The sequence below is a fragment of the Bos grunniens genome, chromosome 9 (genome assembly GCF_055505025.1).
Source record: "Bos grunniens cultivar Pamir isolate PY7600 chromosome 9, Bosgru_T2T1.0, whole genome shotgun sequence".
Lineage (NCBI taxonomy): Eukaryota > Metazoa > Chordata > Mammalia > Artiodactyla > Bovidae > Bos > Bos grunniens.
In genome coordinates, this window is record NC_141173.1 from 99,918,585 (window position 1) to 99,941,427 (window position 22,843).

Below are 22,843 nucleotides of genomic sequence, written 5' to 3' on the forward strand. Positions count from 1 at the left end.
TAAATTAAGAAAGCATGACAAAGTGTAGATTTTAAGACTTCAGTCACTGTCACTGAGGTCTCTTTAATCCCCATCCAGCCTTAATGTTGTCTGGCAATGGGGTCGGGTTTTTTTAAACAGAGGAGCTTTTCCTCAGACTTGAAGCTTCACTTTTAATGAAGCTTCTAGGTGATAATAAAATGTGTCTTATGTACAAGGTCTCATAAATAAAGACTGAAGAAACACCCTCCCTTTTTTTCTTAGAAGGATTTGTTGAGGGATAGCTTTTCTAAGTACAGATTCTGTGGGAGTTGACTGTTGAGATAGCTTGTAACTTTTAAAACAAGGGATTCTAGGCTTAGAGTAATAGGGCAGTGTATGTTTACTCTCTAGGAAATATTTTTACAGTTTATATAGGAAGTCCTTCCATTTTAATCTCTTGTTCCATACATCCCTCAGAATTTGCCTGTTGAATCTCCTATGTAACGTTTTACACTTGCTTGAGCCCACTTATTTTTAAATTTTAATGTTTTTATTCCATAATTAAATATGCCACTCACTGGCTGGGATAATGCACTTTAGTTTTGTTATCTGTTTCCCTATTAAATGTATGATACTCTACACAGATCTCTAAAACTAATATAAAATATATTTTATTAAAGAATTTAAATTATTTAATAGAAAAATAGGTGAGTAATGTCTCAGTATGTCTTTAGTTCAATTATTTTCATACATCCCTTTAATTTGTTTGCATGCCCTTCTGATGGTTGGTAAGTAGCATCATGTTCCTTTTATATAGGTGAAGCGTTTGTAATCCATTCACTCTGTACTAATGTACACTGAAATTGAATTGGCAAAAATGTTAAGAAAACCAAACACCCTGTATTTTATTTAATTGCTCCTTATTTTTTTGATCCTTACAGTCAATTTTTCTTGACAACATTTCAAATGTCTTAGAATTACAGTATTTATAAGTAAAATTCAGGTAGCTACCATTGAGAGATTTAAGAAGTATATTAATGATTCAGTCATAGCTCATGGCTTGAATTGCCTTCTGTATTTTTGATAACTGAATTTTGAAAATTTAATTTCAAAAGTGATACTTTTTAACAACAAGATTTCTCCTTTATGGGAATTTCTCTGAAGCCTATATTTATACTGCAGGGTTATGTAAGTGGATGTGTTTTGTCTATTATTTTCTTAATTTTTAATGCCTTTGTGGAAAAAATAATCTGTAATATACATTAAAATCATTTAAGTATATTAAAATCAAATATAAATTAAACTGACATAGCATGTTTTTTAATTAAACATCTTTATGAATATAGTATCTTCAAATAAGTTAGCAGATTTGTGAATTCACTTACATTGTGATACTGTTTTATGAATTCTGTGAGTGATGACAGTATGCTCTGTTTAAATAAAATTCCTTGATTATTGAATTTAGCACCTGTGGAATTACAACATACTTGTTATAATTTTTTTATATTAAAAGACTCGGTGACTGTCAGAAGCGATTCATTTCACAAACTTATATTGAGAAACTGCTATTTACCAGGCTCAAGACCAGAAAGGTTTAGATTTAGTAATATACATGAGAATAGGACAGAACTAATTAGTTTACCAGTTACCTTTTTGATCACTCAATAGTTCTTAGAAATGTCATGGTCTCACTAAAAGTGAATACTTTTTCAGAGTGATCTCTCCAGTTTGTTCTTGGGCAGTCTCATCAGTAACTGTGTCTCCGAGGACCACTGCCATGGTGATTGTTTTTTATTATGCTTTTGATCTTCAACTCCGGATCACCAGTGTTTTCAACACCTCCCTGTGGATGACGTCTTGGCATCTCAAACATAATGTGTCCAGACCTAAAATCACATCATTCCCGGTCCTCCTCACACAGTGATTGCTCCATCGTGTTCTCTGTGGATGGCATCAGTTGCCTGGAAGTCAGATGTCCTTCATTTCCCCTCTGCTTACCTGCAGACCCCCTCCTTCCCGTCTGCTTTATCACCAGGTTCTGATCCTGTCTCTTAATAGCACATGACTCTTAGCTTCTCTGCTTTTTCTCCTGGGCTAGATCTCTGGTACTCCCTCAAGTTGCAGCTGAGTTCCCTCTCCCATACCTCTGTGTGACCATGTACACTGGAAAAGCCTGTTTAGGACACTGTTTAGGAAGATGTGTGCATCTTCTGGCATGAAGTGGGGAGTAAATAAATGCAATTCATCTTCATGTTATTTATCCAAAAGAAATAATCCCCAGTCAGGAGAGCAGTTTATAACAGTGTTCTTTATAAAACAGGTTAATGTTGAGCCGTGGGGAACTGTTCAGTCCCACCTGACACACGTACGGTTGGTTTTATCCTCTGACCCTCTCTCACTCCTATTTTTAACCCTCCATCCCCACTGGAATTAGCTCAGTTCAGACATCATTATGTGTTGCTTGGATTAGGAACCTATAATTGCCTCTTAATCTTTATGATCTTGCTGTATTTTTCCAAATATTCTCCTTACTGAAGCTAAAGTGATGCTTCTAAAATAGAAACCTAATCATGACTCTCCTTAGGTTAAAACACTTGAATGACTTCTAATTATTCCAAGGAGTACGTCCAATTGCTTGAGCATGACTTGCAAACTGTTATTAACCTTACCAGCTTCATTATTTATTTCATACTCTTGATTCTAAATTTTTGAACATGTTCTTTTTTTCAGAACCAACTTCATTCTTCCTCCTCTTTAACTCTTTAACTCTTACTCATCCTTTGAGTCTCACATTGTGTATTGATGCCCCAAAGCCTTCCCTCCCCTGTTCATCACCAACCCAAATTTAGTTCAACACTCTTGCACTGTGTTTCTGGAAAGTCCTTATTGTCACTTTGTTTTAATTGCTTAATTTTATGTTTCCGGCTCCTTTCCCGACTCCTCCAACCCCACCCCCACCACCAGTTTTCTCGAGGGCAAACTATTTGTTAGGTAAGAACTATCCAAGAGATAGTGTTTCAGTAAACATTTATATAACGAATATAATTTTATTTTAGAATTTCAGGAACTATAATATAAAAAATTTTGGTGGAATATTTCATAAAAATAGTAGGATATAAAATTGAATAGCAAATATGAAAGGAAAAATTCCATTCATAGTGAAACCTACATAGGAATAATGATGTTTTCATATAGTAGTAGATTATGGATAATTTTAAATTATAATTTTAAAGCAATATAGAAGCACCTAGATTTTGTTTGAGTTTTTGCAACTCCATGGGCCGTAGCCTGCCAGGCTCCTTTGTCCATGGAATTCTCCAGGCAGGAATACTGGAGTGGATTGTTGTTCCCTTCTCCAGGGGATCTTCCTGACCCAGGGATCGAACCCAGGTCTGCTGCATTGCAGGCAGATTCTTTACTGCAGAGCCACCAGGGAAGCCCAAATTTGAAAAGACAATAATACTTGAGTCAATTTGTTCCTAAGTCTCGATCATTTCAGTGTTTTCTGCATACAGTTCTTGGGCATATCCTAGTAAATAATGATCCTGCTTAAGATATTACTGTTTTTGCCTTCCTTGGTGGAACATCATTGGTACTTTTTTCAAAATAAATCAGTTTAGTGTGTATGGAAAGCAATCTATGAGGCAGATGGATGCCTTTCTTCCCTTTTCGTTTTTGTTTTGTTTTGCTTTTGTATGCTCCATGAGGCATGTAGGATCTTAGTTCCCAGACCAGGAATGGAACTTGTGCCCCCTGCAATGGAAGCACAGAGTCCTGACCACCAGACTGGGAGGGAAGTTGGTGCCCCCCTTCCTTGATAAACTCATCAGGTATCATAGGGAATTCCTTGGCAACCTGAGCAGACCTGTTCCCTTCCAGGTCTCCTGTTGATACTACAGTACAGTTCAGTCACTCAGTCATATCCTACTCTTTGCTACCCCATGGATTGCAGCAACGCCAGGTTTCCCTGTCCATCACCAACTCCCGGAGCTTGCTCAAACTCATGTCCATTGAGTCAGTGATGCCATCCAACCATCTCATTCTCTGTTGTCCCCTTCTCCCGCCTTCAGTCTTTCCCAGCGTCAGGGTCTTTTCCAGTGAGTCAGTTCTTCACATCAGGTGGCCAAAGTATTGGAGTTTCAGCTTCAGCATCCGTCCTTCCAGTGAATATTCAGGCTGATTTCCTTTAGGATTAACTGGTTTGATCTCCTTGCAGTCCAGGGGACTCTCAAGAGTCTTCTCGGTATGTACGGTTTAAACATTCATCCAAGCCTTGGGGCTTCCCAGATGCTGATAGTGATAGAGAATCCACCTGCCAGTGCAGCAGATGCACGAGATGCAGGTTCGATCTCTGAGGTGGGAAGATTCCCTGGAGTAGGAAATGTTAGCCCACTCCGTATTCTTGTCTGGAAAATTCCATGGACAGAGGAGCCAGGCAGGCTGCAGTTCCTGGGGTCACAGAGAGTCGGACAGGACTGAGCGACTGACAGCATCAGGTCACAGCACACAGCTGTCATCTGCAACTTACAGGAAGATCTGTGCTCTTTGAAGAAAATAACTCCTGGGTTCTTATAACGCTTTTCAGCATTTATCATTTTTTTCCACTACTTTCCAGTTTTGTTTCTGTTAGTAATTTTGTGTTACTAATTTATGGGTTCATTATTGGATACGGTGTGATTCTTACTATTCATAAAACACCTTAGAATAGCAGCCAAGCCCAAAATGGAAGAGCCCAAACCCAAAATGACTGTGCATAATCAGCTTGCTTAAGCAGAGTGGATTTATTGTTGTTCAATCACTAAGTCGTGTCCAACTCTTTGTGACCCCTTGGACCACAGCATGCTAGACTTCCCTGTCCTTCACCATCTCTTAGAGTTTGCTCAACTCGTGTCCGTTGTATCAATGATGCCATCCAAACATCTCATCCTGTCACCCTCTTCTCCTTTACCTTCAATCTTTTGCAGCATCAGAGTCTTTTCCAGTGAGTTGGCTCTTTGCATCAGATGGCCAAACTGTTGGAGCTTCAGCTTCAGCATCAATCTTTCCAATGAATATTAAGGGTTCATTTCCTTTAGGGTTGACTGATTTAATCTCATGCTGTCCAAGGGACTCTCCAACACTGCAGTTCTTCAGCAGTAGCCCTTATTTATGGTCCAGCTCTGTACATGACAATGACTGTAGCCATGAAGTCAAGACACTTGCTCCTTGAAAGAAAAGCTATGACCAACCTAGACAGCATATTAAAAAGCAGAGATGTAACTTTGCCAACAAAGGTCTGTCTAGTCAAAGCTGTGGTTTTTCCAGTATGTACGGATGTGAGAGTTGGACCCTTAAGAAAGCTGAGCATGGAAAAATTGATGCTTTTGAATTGTGGTGTTGGAGAAGACTCTTGAGAGTCCTTTGGACTGCAGGGTAATCAAAACCAGTCCATCCTAAAGGAAATGAGTCCTGGTATTCGTCGGAAGGACAAATGCTGATGCTGAAGCTCCACTGATGCTAAGAACTGACTCATTGGAAAAGACCCTGATGCTGGGAAAGATTGAAGGCAGGAGGAGAAGGGGATGACAGAGGATGAGATGGTTGGATGGCATCACTGACTGGATGGACATGAGTTTGAGGAAGCTCCAGGAGTTGGTGATGGACAGGGAGGCCTGGTGTGCTACAGTCTATGGGGTCACAAAGAGTTGGACGCAACTGAACTGAATCGTACATGACTACTAAAAAACCATAGCTTTGATTATATAGACCTTTGTCGTCACAGTGATGTCTCTGCTTTTTAACATGCTATCTAGGTTTGTCATCACTTTTCTTCCAAGGAGCAAGCACCTTTTAATTTCATGGCTGCAGTCACCATCCTCAGTGATTTTGGAGCCCAAGTGACTAAAATCTGTCACTGTTTCCACTTTTTCCCCATCTATTTGCCCTTAAGCAATGGGACCAGATGCCATGATCTTAGTTTTATGAATGTTGAGTTTTAAGCCAGCTTTTCACTCTCCTGTTTCACCTTCATTAGGAGGCTGTTTAGTTCCTCTTTGCTTTCTGCCACTAGAATGGTTATCAGCTGCATATCTGAAGTGGTTGATATCTCCTGGCAATCTTCATCCAGCCCGGCATTTCACATGATGTACTCTGCATATAAGTTGAATAAACAGGGTGACAGTATGCAGCCTTGATAAGCTCCTTTCTCAGTTTTGAACCAATTTGTTTTTCCATGTCCTGTCCTAACTGTTACTTTTTTGACCTGCATACAGGTTTCTCAGGAGACAGGTGAGGTGGTCTAGTATTACCATCTCTGTAAGAATTTTCCAGTTTGTTGTGATCCACACAAAGGCTTTCATGTAGTCAATGAAGCTGAAGTAGATGTTTCTCTAGAATCCCCTTGATTTTTCCTGATTTATCTCATGCCTACTTTAAAATGAGGTTTTTAGATTGCTTTATAAGTTTCCACTTAGGAGTAGAGTATTTGCAAATTACTTCAGAAGTGAAATATTTTTCATTCCCAGAGGAATGTGTTGTTTCCAAGTTTTTATTTTTTATTATTTGAATCTTCAGGTGTGACTAAAGCAAACCCTGCTTCCTCGCTTTCGTTGGATGGCTAAGTGTAAGAAGTATTTTACACTCAGAGTAAGAGTGCTTTATCTACATAGTTCTTATCTTTTGTTTAATTTTACCCTAAAGTGCAGCCAGTGAAAGAGATAACAGCTGTCTTATATACCTTTAATTAAGTAATTAAGAGGATTAAGCCAGATAACAAAGGTTAAATTCTCTGTAAACACTTAAAATAGAAAAGGTTACTCAAATTTCAGGGGAAACAAATCTTCAAAAAATGAACTAACTATTCTTTTCTGACCAAGGAAAACTGTTCAGTGTCTCCATGATCTGAAACAGTTACAGTGCACACGGCACCCTGATCTGCCCGCCTGTGCTGCTGTCATGCCCCCGGGAGGTCAGGCGGCCGCCTGGCGTTTGAGGAGACTCACTGTCTCTCTGCTGTCCTGCTCTGCTTTCCTCGGGCCTTGAGTTCGCTCAGAGTTCTAGTCAACTGTGTGTAATGAAGGTGTACCTTATGAAGCAACAAAGGAAAAACATTAAGGTGGGAATCAACCAAAATTAAGGACCTCACCGTAATGACTATATCCAAAAGTACTCAGTGTTTTGAATATAAGGGAAACTGGTAGTGGTGACCTCAGGTTGCTCTAAGGACCATGTGGCTTTCTGCATCTGCTCTCATTGAGGTCATTAGACTCTGCTTGATAACTCAGAAATAGGATGAATATCTCCTAGTAAAAAATGGGTTACTTGAAAGAATTCCTGTAGATGATTAAAACTGAGTGGCAGGTTTTGTCACCGTACCGCTGTGTGTATTGTAAGCAGTCTGTAGCCATCGTTGGATCCTTACAGAAGTTTGTGATCCTTGCCCACGCTGTCCACCTGGTCTCCATTACACTCTTGTGTTAGCTTCTGTCACAGAATAGTGTTTCCCGCTTCTTCTGTATACCTCTCACAACAAACAGGTTTTCAGAGCGCGGTTTTCAGGTTCCCACTCCTTGCCTTCTGCTATCGAATGAGGCTCTCCTAAGCTCACAGTTTGCAGCCATCCTTCTACAGCACCGACCATATAGTTTGATAAAGTCCACCTAAAATACAGTCAATTTAGGGTTTGGGGTTTTTTTTTTTTTTTTTTTTCCTATAAAGGTGTGGCTCTACTGATACTAGTATGCCGCCTGAGTTTCGGGTCATAGAAATCTTTCAAAAGGTTGTCATTTATGTTAAGCTTACTATAAAAAGTAATATTTCAAATTATACAGTATTTGATATAGAAAGGAATAAGTGCTTTCTAATGAGACCTGGCTCTTCTGAGGTTGTCAGAACTTTTAGATGAATCTATAGCTTGTCAAAAAAAGACAATGTATTATCCCAAAAGTATTTGTTAGTCTTATATAATAGTTTATGGAGCTTTGTGTATATGTCTTTGACAGTGAGTGTTTGAGTGCTTTAAGCCTTAAAATGAAATAAAATGCCTCATGCTCTCTCAGTGTCTTACTTTGCTTTATCAGTGTTAAGTTGTTGCTGCTAAACCAGGGATTGTGCTTAAATGGGAGAATGTGTAATAAATGGGAAATAGTAAAATATATGCTAGGGTTTTTCCCCCCTTAACTGTGTCTCTAACATTCTGACCCACAAATTTTTCAGAGGAACAGTCTTTTTTTGCCGTTATTTGAACTAAGGGCTTGCTTTGTAAAAGACAATCAGGCTGTATTACCCAGGCGAACTCTTTCTGATACTGAGTTTCTGTTACGATTCTGGAAATCCCTCTAATGTGCTTCAGTTCGTGAACATCATTCTTTTGGTGTGTTGGGCTGGTTAGCAGAGTATCTGCATCCTAGCAGGTACTCAGTTGCCTCTGTTAACTGAACACTGCGAGAAGGAAGGACATGGAATTAGCGAGCCTTAAAATAATCTAAAGAAATAGCAGATCATCTGCTTAAATTTTTGACACAAAATAAAGTTGGTGACATAAAAAGGAAAGGAAGCTGATGTGACCACAAGTATCAGACGGGGAAATTCAGGTTCTGTGAAGTAGTGCTGCAGAGCCTCCTCTTCAGGAAAACAGAGACCACACTAGATCTTTCAACAGAGAGGATAAAGTAATTTGTTAAATGGGTGTTGAAGACTAAAACAGGAGAGAGGAGACGGAGTGTAATACAGTTTTAGGAGCTCTAGGAATTGACTATTATCCCAGGACTGGGAGATAAAAGAGAGAGAATGGTGCTGTTATCGCCATATTACCATCACAGAAGTGGAGAGAGTTCTGTGCAGAGGCAGGATCTCTGACAGAGCTGCGCCTTGGCTGACACAGAAGCTCAGCAGCTCACAAGAGTGCGCACACTGGTTGTGCCTGAGGGGTGGGGCTACTCCGTGAGGCTGATTCTACAAGTGCTGGGGAAGAACTCCGGAGCCTGGGCGGAGCTGCCCTGACGAGGTGCACGGCTGAGAGCAGCAGGCACAGGAGGGGCGCCCCTTCTGCCCTCAGCCAGCACTTCGGTCTCCCTTCGATGCCGCTTGGTGTGTCTCATTTGTGGGCGCCTAACTCACCAGCTGGCCTGGAAGACAGAACTATGTAGAGTCCTAAACCCAGCCTTTGGAAGCGTATAGCAGGCCAGCTTGAAATTTAATAGTTTCTATATCATCTTGGAGAAAAATACTGTGAAAATGGAGTGGGAGGTAATTTTTCTGCTAGCTCTTTATATGCTAAGTTAGGAAGTAGACCTCAGATTTGTATTAGCCATCTCCTTGGCATCTCCACTGGGGTGTTTAAGCATTTCAAGCTTCGTATTTCCAAACAGAACTTTTGATCCATATCCCTTCGCCTTTAAACCTGAATGTCATTCTTCAACGTCGCCTTTTCCCTCCTCCACTCTGTCCAGTCAGTCATCGAGTCCTGTCGGTTTAACTCACTTCTCTGTCAGGGTTGGTACCTGCCCCCAGCCCCGCCCACCGCCCAGTTCTTCTGTCCCCTGGACTGGGTTAAAGCTGACGGCTGGGTCTCTAATCATACTTGAGCCCCAAACCGTCCATTCACAAAATACCAAAGCAAGCCTTTCAGGCCCTGGTACGTCACTGCCCTGTGTAAAGCCCTCTATTTAAATTTAAGTTAGGTTCTTCGTCAGACTTTTTAGCTGACAGAAGCAGATGCAGGTAATGATTGGTATTAGTTCTTTATAAACTTTGTCACTCGTTCTCTTTATTACTTGTTCAGCCCTGTTCTCCTAGTGAATAAAGTTATGTACTTTTCATTTAATGCTTGGAAAACCTTTTCTACTCATTATTTCAAATTTATAGAAAAGAATCAATTTTTAAAAATGTATTAAGAAGGTTCATATTTGTGAGGCATTGCAGGCTAAAAGAAGACTGGTTTATTGGCTGTTCGTTGATTCACAGCTACAAGTCATGAGATTTCCTAAAAAAAAATGAAAAAACAGAAGAGATACCTTCTTCTTCATGGCTGTATGTGATTGATTACCCCAAAAGGAGTAGCATGAATTTAGAAATGTTTAGGAAAGGCTGAACTCTGGAGAGGCCAGTGATCTGCCTGGGCTGCAAGAAGAGGCACGCAGCATGCTTCTGGACCAGGCCTCCTCTCGCTTAGAGGCGGAAAAGCTCGGAGTATATTCCAGGAGACAGTGGACAGACGATTTCTACCAGTGCAAAACATTTGCAGAAAGGCCTGCCTTTAGAAGTTACTCAGCGCCTTGAATGCTAAGCTAGAAAGTTCGGGCTTTTATTACAGGCAGTAGTTCAAATTATTGGGCTAGTTGACATTTCAGTTGGAAATATTCATATATTTGTTTTAGCTCTCTGTTGTAATTAATTACATTACGTTCATTTTTCTTATGTGAATTCTTTGATGAATTCAAAAGATACTTCCACTTGAAGTCACCATAAATTACATTGCAGAAGGTATAATGAGGACTTTGGATCAGATACTCTGGTTGAAAGCCAGTTTGGCATTGTGGCATTTGGTAAGCTACCTAACCTTTCTGAGCTTTGGGGATAATGAAGTACCAGTGCCATAGATCTGTTATGAAACATAAATGCTTAGATGATGAGGATTTAATATCTAATTCTAATAAGGTAGAATAGTGTATAAATTGTTCTATTTTAAAATGTTACTCTGATCTAATACTAACCATGAACTATTTCTAGCACTTTAACACAGCTGTTATATATAGCTGATAACATAGCTATATGTTAAGTAATATATGCATAAGTTATATATATTTGTATAGACCCATAATTTGTCATCCTTAATTGCAGAACCCAAAAAGTTCAGAGAAGTATGTTTATAGTCTGTTTTTATCCCACTGAGTTCAAGTAATCTTTATATAATGTCTTCCATGCAAAATACATTTACCCCATGACCCAGCAATTCCACTTCTAGGTAATTATCCAGGAGAATTGAAAACTTAAGTTTACCCAAAAAAGCCTTGTACAAGAATTTTCATAGCAGCTTTATTCACTGTACCCCCAAAACTAGAGTACCCAAATATCCAGTCATGTCTTGAGACACAGAGCATCATGTTCTGTGAGTGCAGAGTGGGTGGGAGTGCTGAGGATGCAAGAGAGGCTGATTCTGCACTGTTGTGCCAGGAGACGTTGGGGTGGCCTGCCCCCGGTGACGTGACGCAGTGTGTACCGTGATTTGTCCCTTGTGTCAGCGGCCTCCGGTGACTGTCACCAGGGTGCGCGTCGCTGACACTACCCAGTGCACGTGGGGCTGCATGGGTTCTTATCCTCCTCTGCTGACGTCCCTAGATGGATTTTTTTGTTTCCTGCACCCTGCGAATTGTGCCTGCACATGCCCTACACATGCACACATGTATTTCTTCCATCATCTTTTTCTTTGTCTTTCTCCCAAGTTTGACACTGCATCACCAGCTAATGAGTATGGTTATACTGTTACCCAAAAGAAACTGTTCAGTGAAAACATATGTTCAAGCACCTCTTCTTTGTACAGCGCTGTGTGTGAGGCATTTTGACTCTTCATTTCTTTCATCTTTATTTCTGCTTAATTTTCAGACATTTTCAAATATGTAGCACTTTTTCACTCTGAAAGATGACTGAAGGTATACTTAACTGTCTTTCTTTCTATTTAAATAAGGTATAGTTTATCTACTTCTTTTAGTATTCTGTTGCTGTTGTTCAGTCACTCAGTTATGTCCCACTCTTTGCGACCCCATACCAGGCTTCCCTGTCCATCACCAACTCCTGGAGCTTGCTCATAGTCATGTCCATTGAGTCATGTCCCTCCAACCATCTCGTCCTCTGTCACCCCCTTCTCCTCCTGCCCTCAATCTTTCCCAGGGTCTTCTCCAGTGAGTTGGCTCTTCACATCAGGGTCTAAAGTATTGGAGCTTCAGCTTCAGCATCACTCCTTCCATTGAATATTCAAGGTTTACTTCCGTTAGGATGGACTGGTTTGGTTTCCTTGCTGTCCGGGGGGCTCTCAACAGTCTTCTCCAGCACCACAGTTTGAAAGCATCAATTCTTTGACACTCACTCTTCTTAATGGTCCAACTCTCATATCTGTACATGCCTACTGGAAAAATCATAGCTTTGGCTGTATAGACCTTTGTTGGCAAAGTGAAGTCTCTGCTTTTGAATACACTGTCTAGATTTACCATAGCTTTTCTTCCAAGGAGCGAGTGTCTTTTAATTAGGTTTAAATTGGAAACAACTTAAGTTTTAATTTTCAGTATTGTTAGCTTTCAGTGGACAATTTAAAGGAGTTTTATCATAGTATATTTCTAATTCTTCTCTTCCAGTGATAATGCTTACTATTTTTCTTTAGCACGTAATTGTTGTATCTTTCAAGTAAATCATACTACTACTTTTTTTTATCTGTTCACCTTCATAGGAATCAGGAAGAGTAGTTCCACAGAGTGCAAGTATCTTCTTCACTTTCTATAACTGCAAGTAGGTTTCTGAAAAGTCATCAGTGGCACACTAAACGTTGTTCATGCTGTTTTCACTTATCTTAAGAAACGTTTTTTGTAGTTTGTTAAAAGTCCCCTTAGCAGTTCTTTTTGTTACAAATTATGGTACCCTATTTGCTGTTACAGTGCCAGGGAAGAGTTTTGTATAATAGGAAAGGGCTGAGAAGCTTGTTACCTGCTCCTTTCTTGACTCAAGAAGGACCAACGTTACATCAGAAAAACGTATCATTGGGTTTCTTTCATTTTAAAATGTTAAGTCCTGGGAGTATAATGTGTAAAATATGTGAGCAGCACATAGTTCTGTTTCTACCACTTCTTCATGGGTGAACCTCATTTTTCTGTGGCTTAAGTTCATTCTGTAGGATTTAAACATTTGAGATTTCTAAATAAAGTTAAAGATATCTCATAGTGATCATTTAAAAATAACTCCTAGCAAATGACTTGGGGAGATGAGGTGGGCCAGGAAGATAGGCAGTGATAAATGAGAACTAGGCTTCGCACTCAGGGAGCTCGCTCGTTTCTTGGTAGTTGTGGTGTACAACAAACTTTAACTCAAAGCAGAAACATATGCTCTAGGGGTGACCCTCTAAGAAGGTAGCATTTAGATTGAAGTCTGCAAGGATAAAGTAGGATTTGAGAAGAGGGATGAGGGGCAGCGTGGAGTGCAGAGAAGCAGTCAAGATGGAGGCAATAGGAGGAGGCACAGAGATGAATAACAGGAAGTGATTTGGCTTGATTTATGCCATAAGATAACAGTATGAGATTCATTGATTTAACTTGAGAAGATTTTTGGAATCAGACCAAAAGTAGCTTAAATGTATTATTATTATTTTTTTTTTAGCTAGTAAGAGACTACAAGGGTTTTAAGACATGAGCCTGTCAAGAAACATGAAGATGGAAGTTGTGATTTGGGCAGTTAACTGGCCATTAGGCATAGATTGATTGGAGAACAGATACTCTTAACACATTATAGTAGTTGTGGTAATAAACGAATAATGCCAAGACAAGAGTGACAGCAGTAAATGAGGAGGGTGGGGCAAGGCCAGGGTTAAGGAAATGGCCTAACAGTTTGATGTCAGAGACATCCCTGGTTTTTGCCTGGTGTATACTTGTTAATATTAGTAGTGCTGCTTTTCGCTGTGAAGTTTTACATGGCTTGGACAGTGTATCAGATGATCTTAAAGACTGATTTGCTTTAGAATTGATAGCATTTGCTAATTGAGGGGAGAAAGGGATTTTGGGATAAGAAACCAGAATGTAGACCAGATTTTTAGAAATTCTTATGTTTATGATTTTGTTAAATTTTCCTCTTTGGGAGAATTAAAATTTCCTTACCTGAATACCACAGTTGAATCTTACATGTTTAAAATCCCAGTTTATTTTTGTTTTTTGTCTTTTAATGAAAATTTAGACTCTTTAAAATGGTAGATAGTGTAGAGACTATACTATATTTAATTTACCTAACATTTTCATTGATTCCATTTAAAAGTAAAACTTTTTAAGTGATTGTTAATACGTCAGTGTAGCTTACATAGTGAAGTCACTCAGTCGTGTCCGACTCTTTGTGACCCCATGGACTCTAGCCTACCAGGCTCCTCCGTCCATGGGATTCTCCAGGCAAGAATACTGGAGTGGGTTGCCATTTCCTTCTCCAGGGTATCTGCCCGACCCAGGGATCGAACCCAGGTCTCCCGCATTGCAGGCAGATGCTTTAACCTCTGAGCCACCAGGGAAGCCTACGTAAGAAGAGTCCAAATAGAAACGGAGCTGGTGGCAGTTGAGAGCATCTTGTGTGTGAATGTCCCGTTACTGAGTGGCTTCAGCATGCAGCACCTTTTGTTTCCCCTGGAGGGGGAAACGGCACCCACTCCAGCGTTCTTGCCTGGGGGATCCCATGGACAGGGGAGCCTGGTGGGCGACAGTCCATGGGGTCGCCAAGAGTTGGACATGACTGAGTGACTGAGCACGCACTCACGCACTCACACACTCACTCACCTTTTGTGTCCTGGATCTTTTTTCCCTGGTTGAAACCAGTGGCTGTAGTGACGTGACACCTGTTCTAAGGTTTTTGCACAGATACGGCTGTAATGTGTACGGACCGTTTCAGGTGCTTAGTGCTCTTGTCTTCTCTACGTATAGGCAGAGGGAGAAGACAGCCTGAAGAAGATGCAGCTGATGGAGCTTGCGATTCTCAACGGCACCTACAGAGATGCCAACATTAAATCACGTAAGACCAGAGCGTACAGCTGTTTTGTCCGCAGACCCCTCTTCTTTTGGCAGCACAATACACGAACAGTTAAAGTGAAGAGTTGAAACAATTGTCACTTGATATGGGGCTCACTGTTCCATTTTTATACTGTTTTCAAGAATGAGGGCACTCTTGATTTTATTTTACACCAGCATGCCTAAGTTTTGAGTTCATAAGCTTTTTCTTTTATTCTTTTGTTGAAATTTCAGCTTTTGAATTCAAGAGTTTCAAAAAAAGTTTTGTTAACTACAGATTTAAGACTTCTAGTTTATTTTGTTACATTTATGCAAAGGAGAAGTGTTTTCTAAAAACTAAAAGCTAATTTGGAATATATATGAATGCAGTGATTCTTCTGTTGAATTCTGTTCTTTCACCTCGCTTGCATGGTTTTCCTCCAGTATTTTTTTTCTCTATTGATTTCATACATGAGTTCACAGAGAGCAGTAGATGATACTGTTTTTAATCCTGCTTTCCCCTTAATGTGTATTGTGCATGCTTTCGTAAACTTAGAGGACTGCTTTTTTATATTTAAAATGAAATAATGCGAAATTTATATTTTGAGACCGTCCAAGTTTTATTCATCATTCATATGAACATAATATCATTTAAATTACAGGTATAGAATTTTAAAGACATAGCCAGCTTTCCAAAATATAGACACCCTAGTGTGTTTAGAGTGATTACTTTTTATAAATGGTTGGCTTTAATTTACTCATGAAAAAGAGTATATCATTAATAGTCATGTGTTTAGGAATGTGACTTTTTTATATTTTCTATGAAGAAGTTAATCACTACAAGTGCAGGAAATTAATAACTATTGGTTATTTTGGCTAAGTTAATACAATGAAAATTATTCTTTCCTTCATTTGAAACTGAAGCTACTCTTTAGAAATATACTAAAACTGTTATTTCTGTGGACTCCAATTACAGAGTGTTTTTAACATCTTTTAATGCAAGTGTTTTCTTGTGCTTCTGCATGTACCTTTATCATGAGATCTTAAAAATATAGACATACCAAATACATGAAGTAAATATAACCTATTTTAATGGTCTCATTCTTCCCCCCTCCCCCCAGTGGCTTTTTAAATTCTGCACATTTATTCTTAATCACATTGGGAAAGGGGAAGCTGTTTTGCATTTGATTGGTGTGCTTTGGCATTTTTGTGTGATCAGCGCATGTACTAATGATTTCCTTTTATTTTTCTTCTTTTCTGCTTTTTCCTTTTCCTCCTTCCCTCTCATTTTCCGTGTTTTACACTGCTGTCTCTGTACTTCCTTCTAAATTTCTTTGCTTACTGTAGCAGCCCTTGCCTTTTCTCTTGCAGCGACGGCCCAGGCTGCTCCGAGGATTATCACTGGGCCCGCGCCCGTGCTCCCACCAGCTGCCCTGCGCACTCCAACGCCGGCTGGCCCTACCATAATGCCTTTGATCAGACAGATACAGACCGCTGTCATGCCAAACGGAACTCCTCACCCTACTGCTGCAATAGTTCCTCCAGGGCCCGAGGCGGGGTTAATCTACACACCCTACGAATACCCCTACACGTTGGCACCAGCTACATCAATCCTTGAGTATCCTATTGAACCTAGTGGTGTATTAGGTAAGTTGTTCTCCCTGTATGGTTAACAGCATTTTTCTTCATCACTTTTGCTACCCCAGACTTTGAAATGATATATCCATTTTAGAGAGGCAAGACAAGCTTCCACTGGAAAGACTAAAAATTATTTCAGCCTCTTAAAAGTTCCCCCTTTAACTAATTGTACCTGAAATTTATTCAGATGCACTTTGGTGACTGACGGTCACTTTGGTTGGGTAAATTTGCAATGAACATTTTAAACAGAAAATGCTTTTCACGTTTGACATCACCGAGGTCGTTCTGAGTGTTAGATCCCACCCAGAGGCCTATCCCTTCATCAGCTCCACCACCCAGAGTTTTTAGATTGCTTTTGTGTCGGAAATTTATTTGTCTGCTACATTTTCAATTTTTGTGTGAAAGTCTTTTGAGACATTTTAAACCTGATGTGTGTTTTCTGATATTTGTGGTCACTTAAAATATGAAAGGGACCAGATAAATGGTTGCATTCTTCAGGTTTCTTCAGTTTTTTTCTTTTGAAGTCCTAGTTAATATTAAAGATAAGAGACGTTCTTAGTTTCAGTAGTACAGTATGGAATTGATAAGTAATACTGTCTCACTGAATTAGAATCACAATTGAGGCAAAAATGAAGAAACAAAAAGTAAACAAAAAGTGGTGTGCTTGAAAAAGACATTACTGACGCCTTTTTTTTATAGAGTGGATTGAAATGCCAGTCATGCCTGATATTTCAGCCCATTGACTGCTGGATGAAGGACTAGAGCAGCAGCTGTTCTAACACGACCAGTCAATGTGGACACACTGTTTCTGCGCTGCCCCTTTGTTTTACCAGACAGAATTTGAGTTCTTTTTTCTTGAATTGTACATGACTTTGGTGCTGTGTGCATGCTGTTGACTTTTAGGACTTTGATCTTTTAAAGTTATTTTTTCCCCCAGCATTAATATTGATTTATAAAAATTTGAAAGTTTTTAATGAACCTGGACACTAAGATTGAAACTTGAAAATTCATTGTTCAATTAAAAACGCCACAGTGCTCTGTATGTTATCTGTGTGTGTGCATGCACTCAGGTGCGTTTTGTTTCATGAGCAAATACATTTTATTGTACATGTTTTCCGTTTATCTCTAAATCATTGTAAAAAGTATTACAGGTCAGAATCATACAATAGAACTGTTTCTGAGAGGCTTGTTTCTGTCGCACATTTCTTGAAGCGTTTTTTAAAATAACATGTAACCTGTAACCTGTTTACGTTTTCCTTTCTGTTAACGCTCTGTCCTGTGGCCCCATGCTGCTCCTTTCCCCAGAGCTCCTCTCTGCTGCACGCACAGCGTCTGTTCGAGGAGTTTGACTGTTGCTTCCCGCAGGGCTGGCACTCTGAGCCACCAGCTGCTGTTCCAGCACTCTCAATGCAAGATCTCACTGATTTTGCCTCAGCGAATTACACTTACATAAGATTAGTTTTTCCAAAATGAAAAAGGGGTGATGGACCAGTTTACTGCTTAGAAACAGCAAGAGGCACTGCAGTAAAATTTCCCATTTTAAAGCAATGTGCTTTTGTTGTGTTGGAAAATTTTTATTTATAATACTTAATTATTAGACTGACAAAATTGAAAGTAAAATACACAGATACCTAATTGACATGCATAAGGTGAATAATAATGAGCACTAAATGGCAAGATTCCATTATCAGTTTTATTTCTCACTTTGCCACCTAAGCAGTGAAACATGATATTGACCACTTGGAGAACTGAGAAAATGAATTTCAAGTTGCTATGTTATAATCAACTTGCACACAGATAACATGCATGCTATATATCAAGTCTCACATGAGTATTTTAAAATAAGCAGTGCCCTTCAAAACAGATGCAGACATGTGTGTTGGTGGTAGTGAGGAGATTGGTATTAGCCTCAAATCTTCATTGATGACTAATTTTTAATTCCCTTCCTTTTATCTTTAGGTATGGCTTTCCCAACGAAAGGCTAAGAATTCAAGAACGGTCTTAACTGAACCCTCATCAGATCTGAATTTAACAAATGCTTAGTCTCAGCAGCCTCCAGGGGGGTGGGAGGGAAGCTTAGCCTAGCAGTCAGTGACTTACTTGCACTTTTTGCACACTGATAGAAAATAAAAGTATGTTATTAATTGGTCTCGTCTGTAATCTTACAGAGTAACGGTAATTTATAAGGAGTGTACAGTAGTGTACTGACTGCTAAGTGTACTGTACTGTTCGCTTTACTAATCACCTAATTCATTGCAGTTCATACTTATTGACTCGAAGTTTAGAACCACGATCTGTAGGCTTTAAGAATTGCATTTAAACCTTCTTAAGTGATAGACTCTGGAAGTGTGGTCTTAAGGTTAGCAAATAATTGTCAGTATTAAACATGGCATTATTTAAGTAGTCCTGCTGCAAGAAAGGCACTTCAGTGAATATGTGACTAGTAAAGCCTAACTATGTTTGGATCTAATAGAGTTCATGAAATCTGTAACTTGGGATTATAAATGAATGGATAAAATAGGTTAAGGCCAAGATGATTGAAATGAATGCAATATTAATAGATGCATATATACGCAACATATAATGGTTAATTTTAAGACTACTGTGCCTTAACGTGTTTCCTAAAACAAAACTTTTGTAGTAAATGAACATTGAAATCCATTGTGATAAACCTGCTGTTAATGTTTGTTTCTTTTCCCTTGTGAATGTTTTCTAACTTTGTCTTGGTAATTGCAATTTAACTAGGTGCGGTGGCTACTAAAGTTCGAAGGCACGATATGCGTGTCCATCCTTACCAAAGGATTGTGACCGCAGACCGAGGTTAGTTTAGTTCTGCAGTTCTTGTTTATGAGAAATGCGTTGGGTGTTCATAAAGTTTGCGACACCACACCTGATGGAAAAACATCACTGCTTGCCTGCCATCGTTTCTTTTCCTTTTCTAAATTAATTCATAATAATTGAAAGATTTAAGGGTTGGGTTTTTTGGATGTTTTCTTTTCCTCCCTTCATATTTTAATTTATTAAATTCTATTTTAGTATGTACAATGATTTATTTCTACTAAAATGTAAATTAGTCCATCTGGGGAGCTATTAAATTCTGATATTGCCTTATTTTTCAGGAATATTTTTTGCCCTAATTTACCTTTTAGTTGTTCTGAAATTTTGGGTTGGTTTTGCAAAAAGAACTAAGCAGATGGTGCTTTAATGAGAGAAGTAAAGGAATATATTCCTCCTGTGTCCTCTTGGAGAAAACTGAAGATTTAGTTTCCATTTTCCTTTTTAATAAGACACTTGAACCCCACTGTATACACACAAGGATATACATGTCAGGTCCTTAGCTGAAATCAGCAAGAGCCTGTGAAGATGACTTTGATGAAGTAGGATTTTTTAATAAATGAGAAAATCATTTCCCTTTTATTCTTACATTCTTGTCCCAAATCAGATCCTTTGATTTTTGTCATTTGCTGCTAAAATGAATTAGCTGAAGGTAAACATTTGTGGTGACATGAATCCAGCTGTTTGAAAGACCTTTTTTGACTAACCCATGACTGGAAAATAAGTCTTCATTTTTCTCCTTTTCCACATGTATAATTTGTGTCCTATATATGCCCTTGGACCCTTCTATAAAATTATTTATGTCTATTGAGGAGTGATGATTTTGGTTTATTGACATTGTTTTCTGAGTTTGTCATTACAAGGTAGGTAGCAATCCAAAGCAAGATTTTAAAAAAGGATTTTTTTTTTTTTGCAAACTTCTGTTATAGCACATCTTTACCTACTAATTAATTTGATCAAGGTCTCTAGTATTAGTGGTGGAAAGTGATGTATTTACACCCCAATCCTACATTTTCTATGAACTTGAGAAAGACCTAACCTGTCAGTTTCACATAGTTATCTTAAATACTGATGGACGCAAATGTTGTCCACATCAAAATAAAATACCTTTCCAAAGACATTGATGACATTTATTTAGCATCATACATAATTAAAGAGTTTTAAGACTTTTAACTAATACATATATTACTCATAGAGATTATTGACTAAACAGATCCCCCCAAGGTCAGCAGTTATCTATGAAGATAATATAAATATAAGTACATCATGCACCACAAGGAAATAAATGACCCTTTTTGTGTCAGAAAGTCTCCTAGTGAAGGAGGAAATTTAAAAAATCTTTTAAGTAACTCTTCAATTTAAGGAAATTGAGTAATTCCACAAAGAGCTGGGAGTTTTTACTTTGTTAGTGTCTAAAACAGTTCTAAAGACTATTTTCAAGTAGTTTTCCTTCTGTTAGCCTTTCCCTGCGTGCCCTTTTAAAGAGATTTCTCATAATTTTATTTTACCACATTATTGGTCTACTCAACACTCCAGTGCCTTGAGACAGTTGAAAATATTAGAAAGATTATACCGTATTTGAAACTGACAGCACATTCCATGAGAAGCTCTTTTGTAGTTCATGTGTTTTCATTAGTCCTGTCACTGTTTTTATTCAAAATGCAATGTCAGCAAACCGAAATGCTCTTTTTTTCTTTTCCTTTTTTTAAATAACAGATGCTTGTATACTGCTGTTACTATCACTGTAAGCACTCACTGGGTCTAAGGGAGAGGTCTGAAGTCCTTCACTTAAATTATTTTATGATACTACTGTTTTCTCTATTTTTTGAGGTTTTTTTAATGATTATTTTTTAATCTTTTGAAGGGAAGATTATGAGTATTCATTTATGCAAGGAAACTCAGCCCTTAGACGTATAACCATGTAATTCTTTATGAGCATTTAGAGTACTGCATGGTTGACAGACATCTAGTTCTTCACTAAAAATAACCCCCCCGTACACGTATTTTGAGACTGAATATGAAGCCTGTAAAAGACCAACTGACTTTTTAGTTGTAATGAACCGTCAGTGATTTTGCACGGTTGACACACCTGTGTGTACTGCAGGCCAGGACTTGGCAGAGGACATATTCTAGGTTTACTGGTATATATAGAAACAGGAGTTTGCTTGTTTATATGTTCCACACTCAAAAAGGCATAATCAAAATGTTTCTAAATAATGATTTTACAAAAACCATCATTTACATAATTTGTATAAAAAGCTTAATACAATTTTAATCAAAATTTTAAGTAATTTAAAGAATGCTTTAAGATTCTATATTTCTGGAGTACCTATGAAGTGGTATGACTACATCATGTGAAATATTTATTTTCTTCTTTAACTTTGGAGTAGCAGTTTTTATTTTAATTAAATAAAATTCCAATTTTTTCAACAAATTCAGGGAAGATTTGGTCACATTGAAGATACAGTATTTTTGTAGTATTTATAAGCTGTCCTATGTGATAGACTTTTAGAAAGCATTTTTTTTTATATGAAGGTAAACCAGTCCATTATATAGCTCGTTCAGACTCTGTGAACATTACACCTACTAGGTTTCGATTTATCACATGGCACAGAATCTGCCTTTGCACTGAGTACCTTTTCATTCGCATCTCCTCTGCCTTAGTCACAGTGGCAGCAGTGCAGAAAACTCTCTCAAACCTCAGAATATAGTAGAAATAATTAAAGCTGTTGAATGAGTCTTAAAAATCATACTACTGTTAAGTGGACCAAGTTTGGTGAAGCAGAATGTGACAGAGGTTGATTAAGGAAGGAGCAACTCAAGGACATTGGGAATGATAACTTTTCCACTTGAGAACTACTTTATGTTTTACTGTAATTTTTTTTTAATTTTTTTGTTCTGTTTGTTATTTTGCAAAAGAAAATAGTATTTACAGGTGGCTTCTTTTAAAATATAAAATATAAAGCAGGAATGTATATGAAATGTCAGATTTTATTGTATTTGCAGAGTATTAGCTTTGAAATTGAATAAAGAAAGCTGTTTGTAGTTTTAAAATGCCTTATTGGTATCAATTAGAAATTTCTTCTATTTTTTGATGTACTTAGAGCTTTTTGAGTATAGAATTTTAAATGGCAGGATTTTACAGTGTTTACATGCAAGTGCATTTTATAAGTGTTCTATATGTGTAAAATAGTATTTCCAGCTGGAAAGTGTTGGCTGGCGCAGAAGGCCTGGCCCTTTTCTGGTTCCCATGATGTTGCCCACATTGCTAGACTACAGTTTAGTGTTGCTTTGTATCATGAGGCCAAGAAGTTCCATGTTGTTTGTAAATAGAATAATTGAAAAAGCAATAAACATTTATTGAACAAAAGAAACTTTGTTTGGCCCAGAGTTTATGTTGAACCAGATTATTCATAGAAATTAAAATTTCTTTAGATTCATTTCTGTTAATCATTGATTATTAATAATCACATCCATCATTAATAGTTGCTTTAATGCTTGCATCTGAGAGAATACTAATGCTTAATAGCAGTCAGATACTGATAGCTGCACTGACTGTTTCAGAATTCTGTATACCAAACCTATTCATTGATGTTGTTTTCCAGTTTCCTTCATTGACTGCTACTAACTATTAGTTGTTAGTTGTATTTTATTTCTATTTTTCCTGTTAACAGTTTTTTTTGTTTTTGTTTTTTTTTTTTTGTGGGAGT

The 22,843-nt window shown here is 38.2% G+C and overlaps 1 protein-coding gene across 25 annotated transcripts in view; it reads left to right on the forward strand.

Moving 5' to 3' along the window:
* QKI (QKI, KH domain containing RNA binding) overlaps positions 1-22,843 on the forward strand; it is a 160,913-nt gene that overhangs the window by 131,862 nt on the left and 6,208 nt on the right. For 4 of the 25 annotated variants that reach the window (XR_015133438.1, XR_015133435.1, XR_015133440.1 and 1 more), the window contains 3 exons: positions 14,598-14,685; positions 16,008-16,307; positions 18,258-19,118. Coding sequence is in view for 18 of the 25 variants with exons in the window: in XM_086318674.1 (XP_086174800.1) it covers positions 14,598-14,685; positions 16,008-16,307; positions 19,044-19,118 (463 nt within the window). In the remaining 7 variants the exon portion in view is untranslated. Of the gene's footprint in view, positions 1-14,597; positions 14,686-16,007; positions 16,308-16,997; positions 22,508-22,843 lie in introns of those variants that run through there. The other 21 variants (XM_086318674.1, XM_086318685.1, XM_086318679.1 and 18 more) reach the window with 7 other exon arrangements.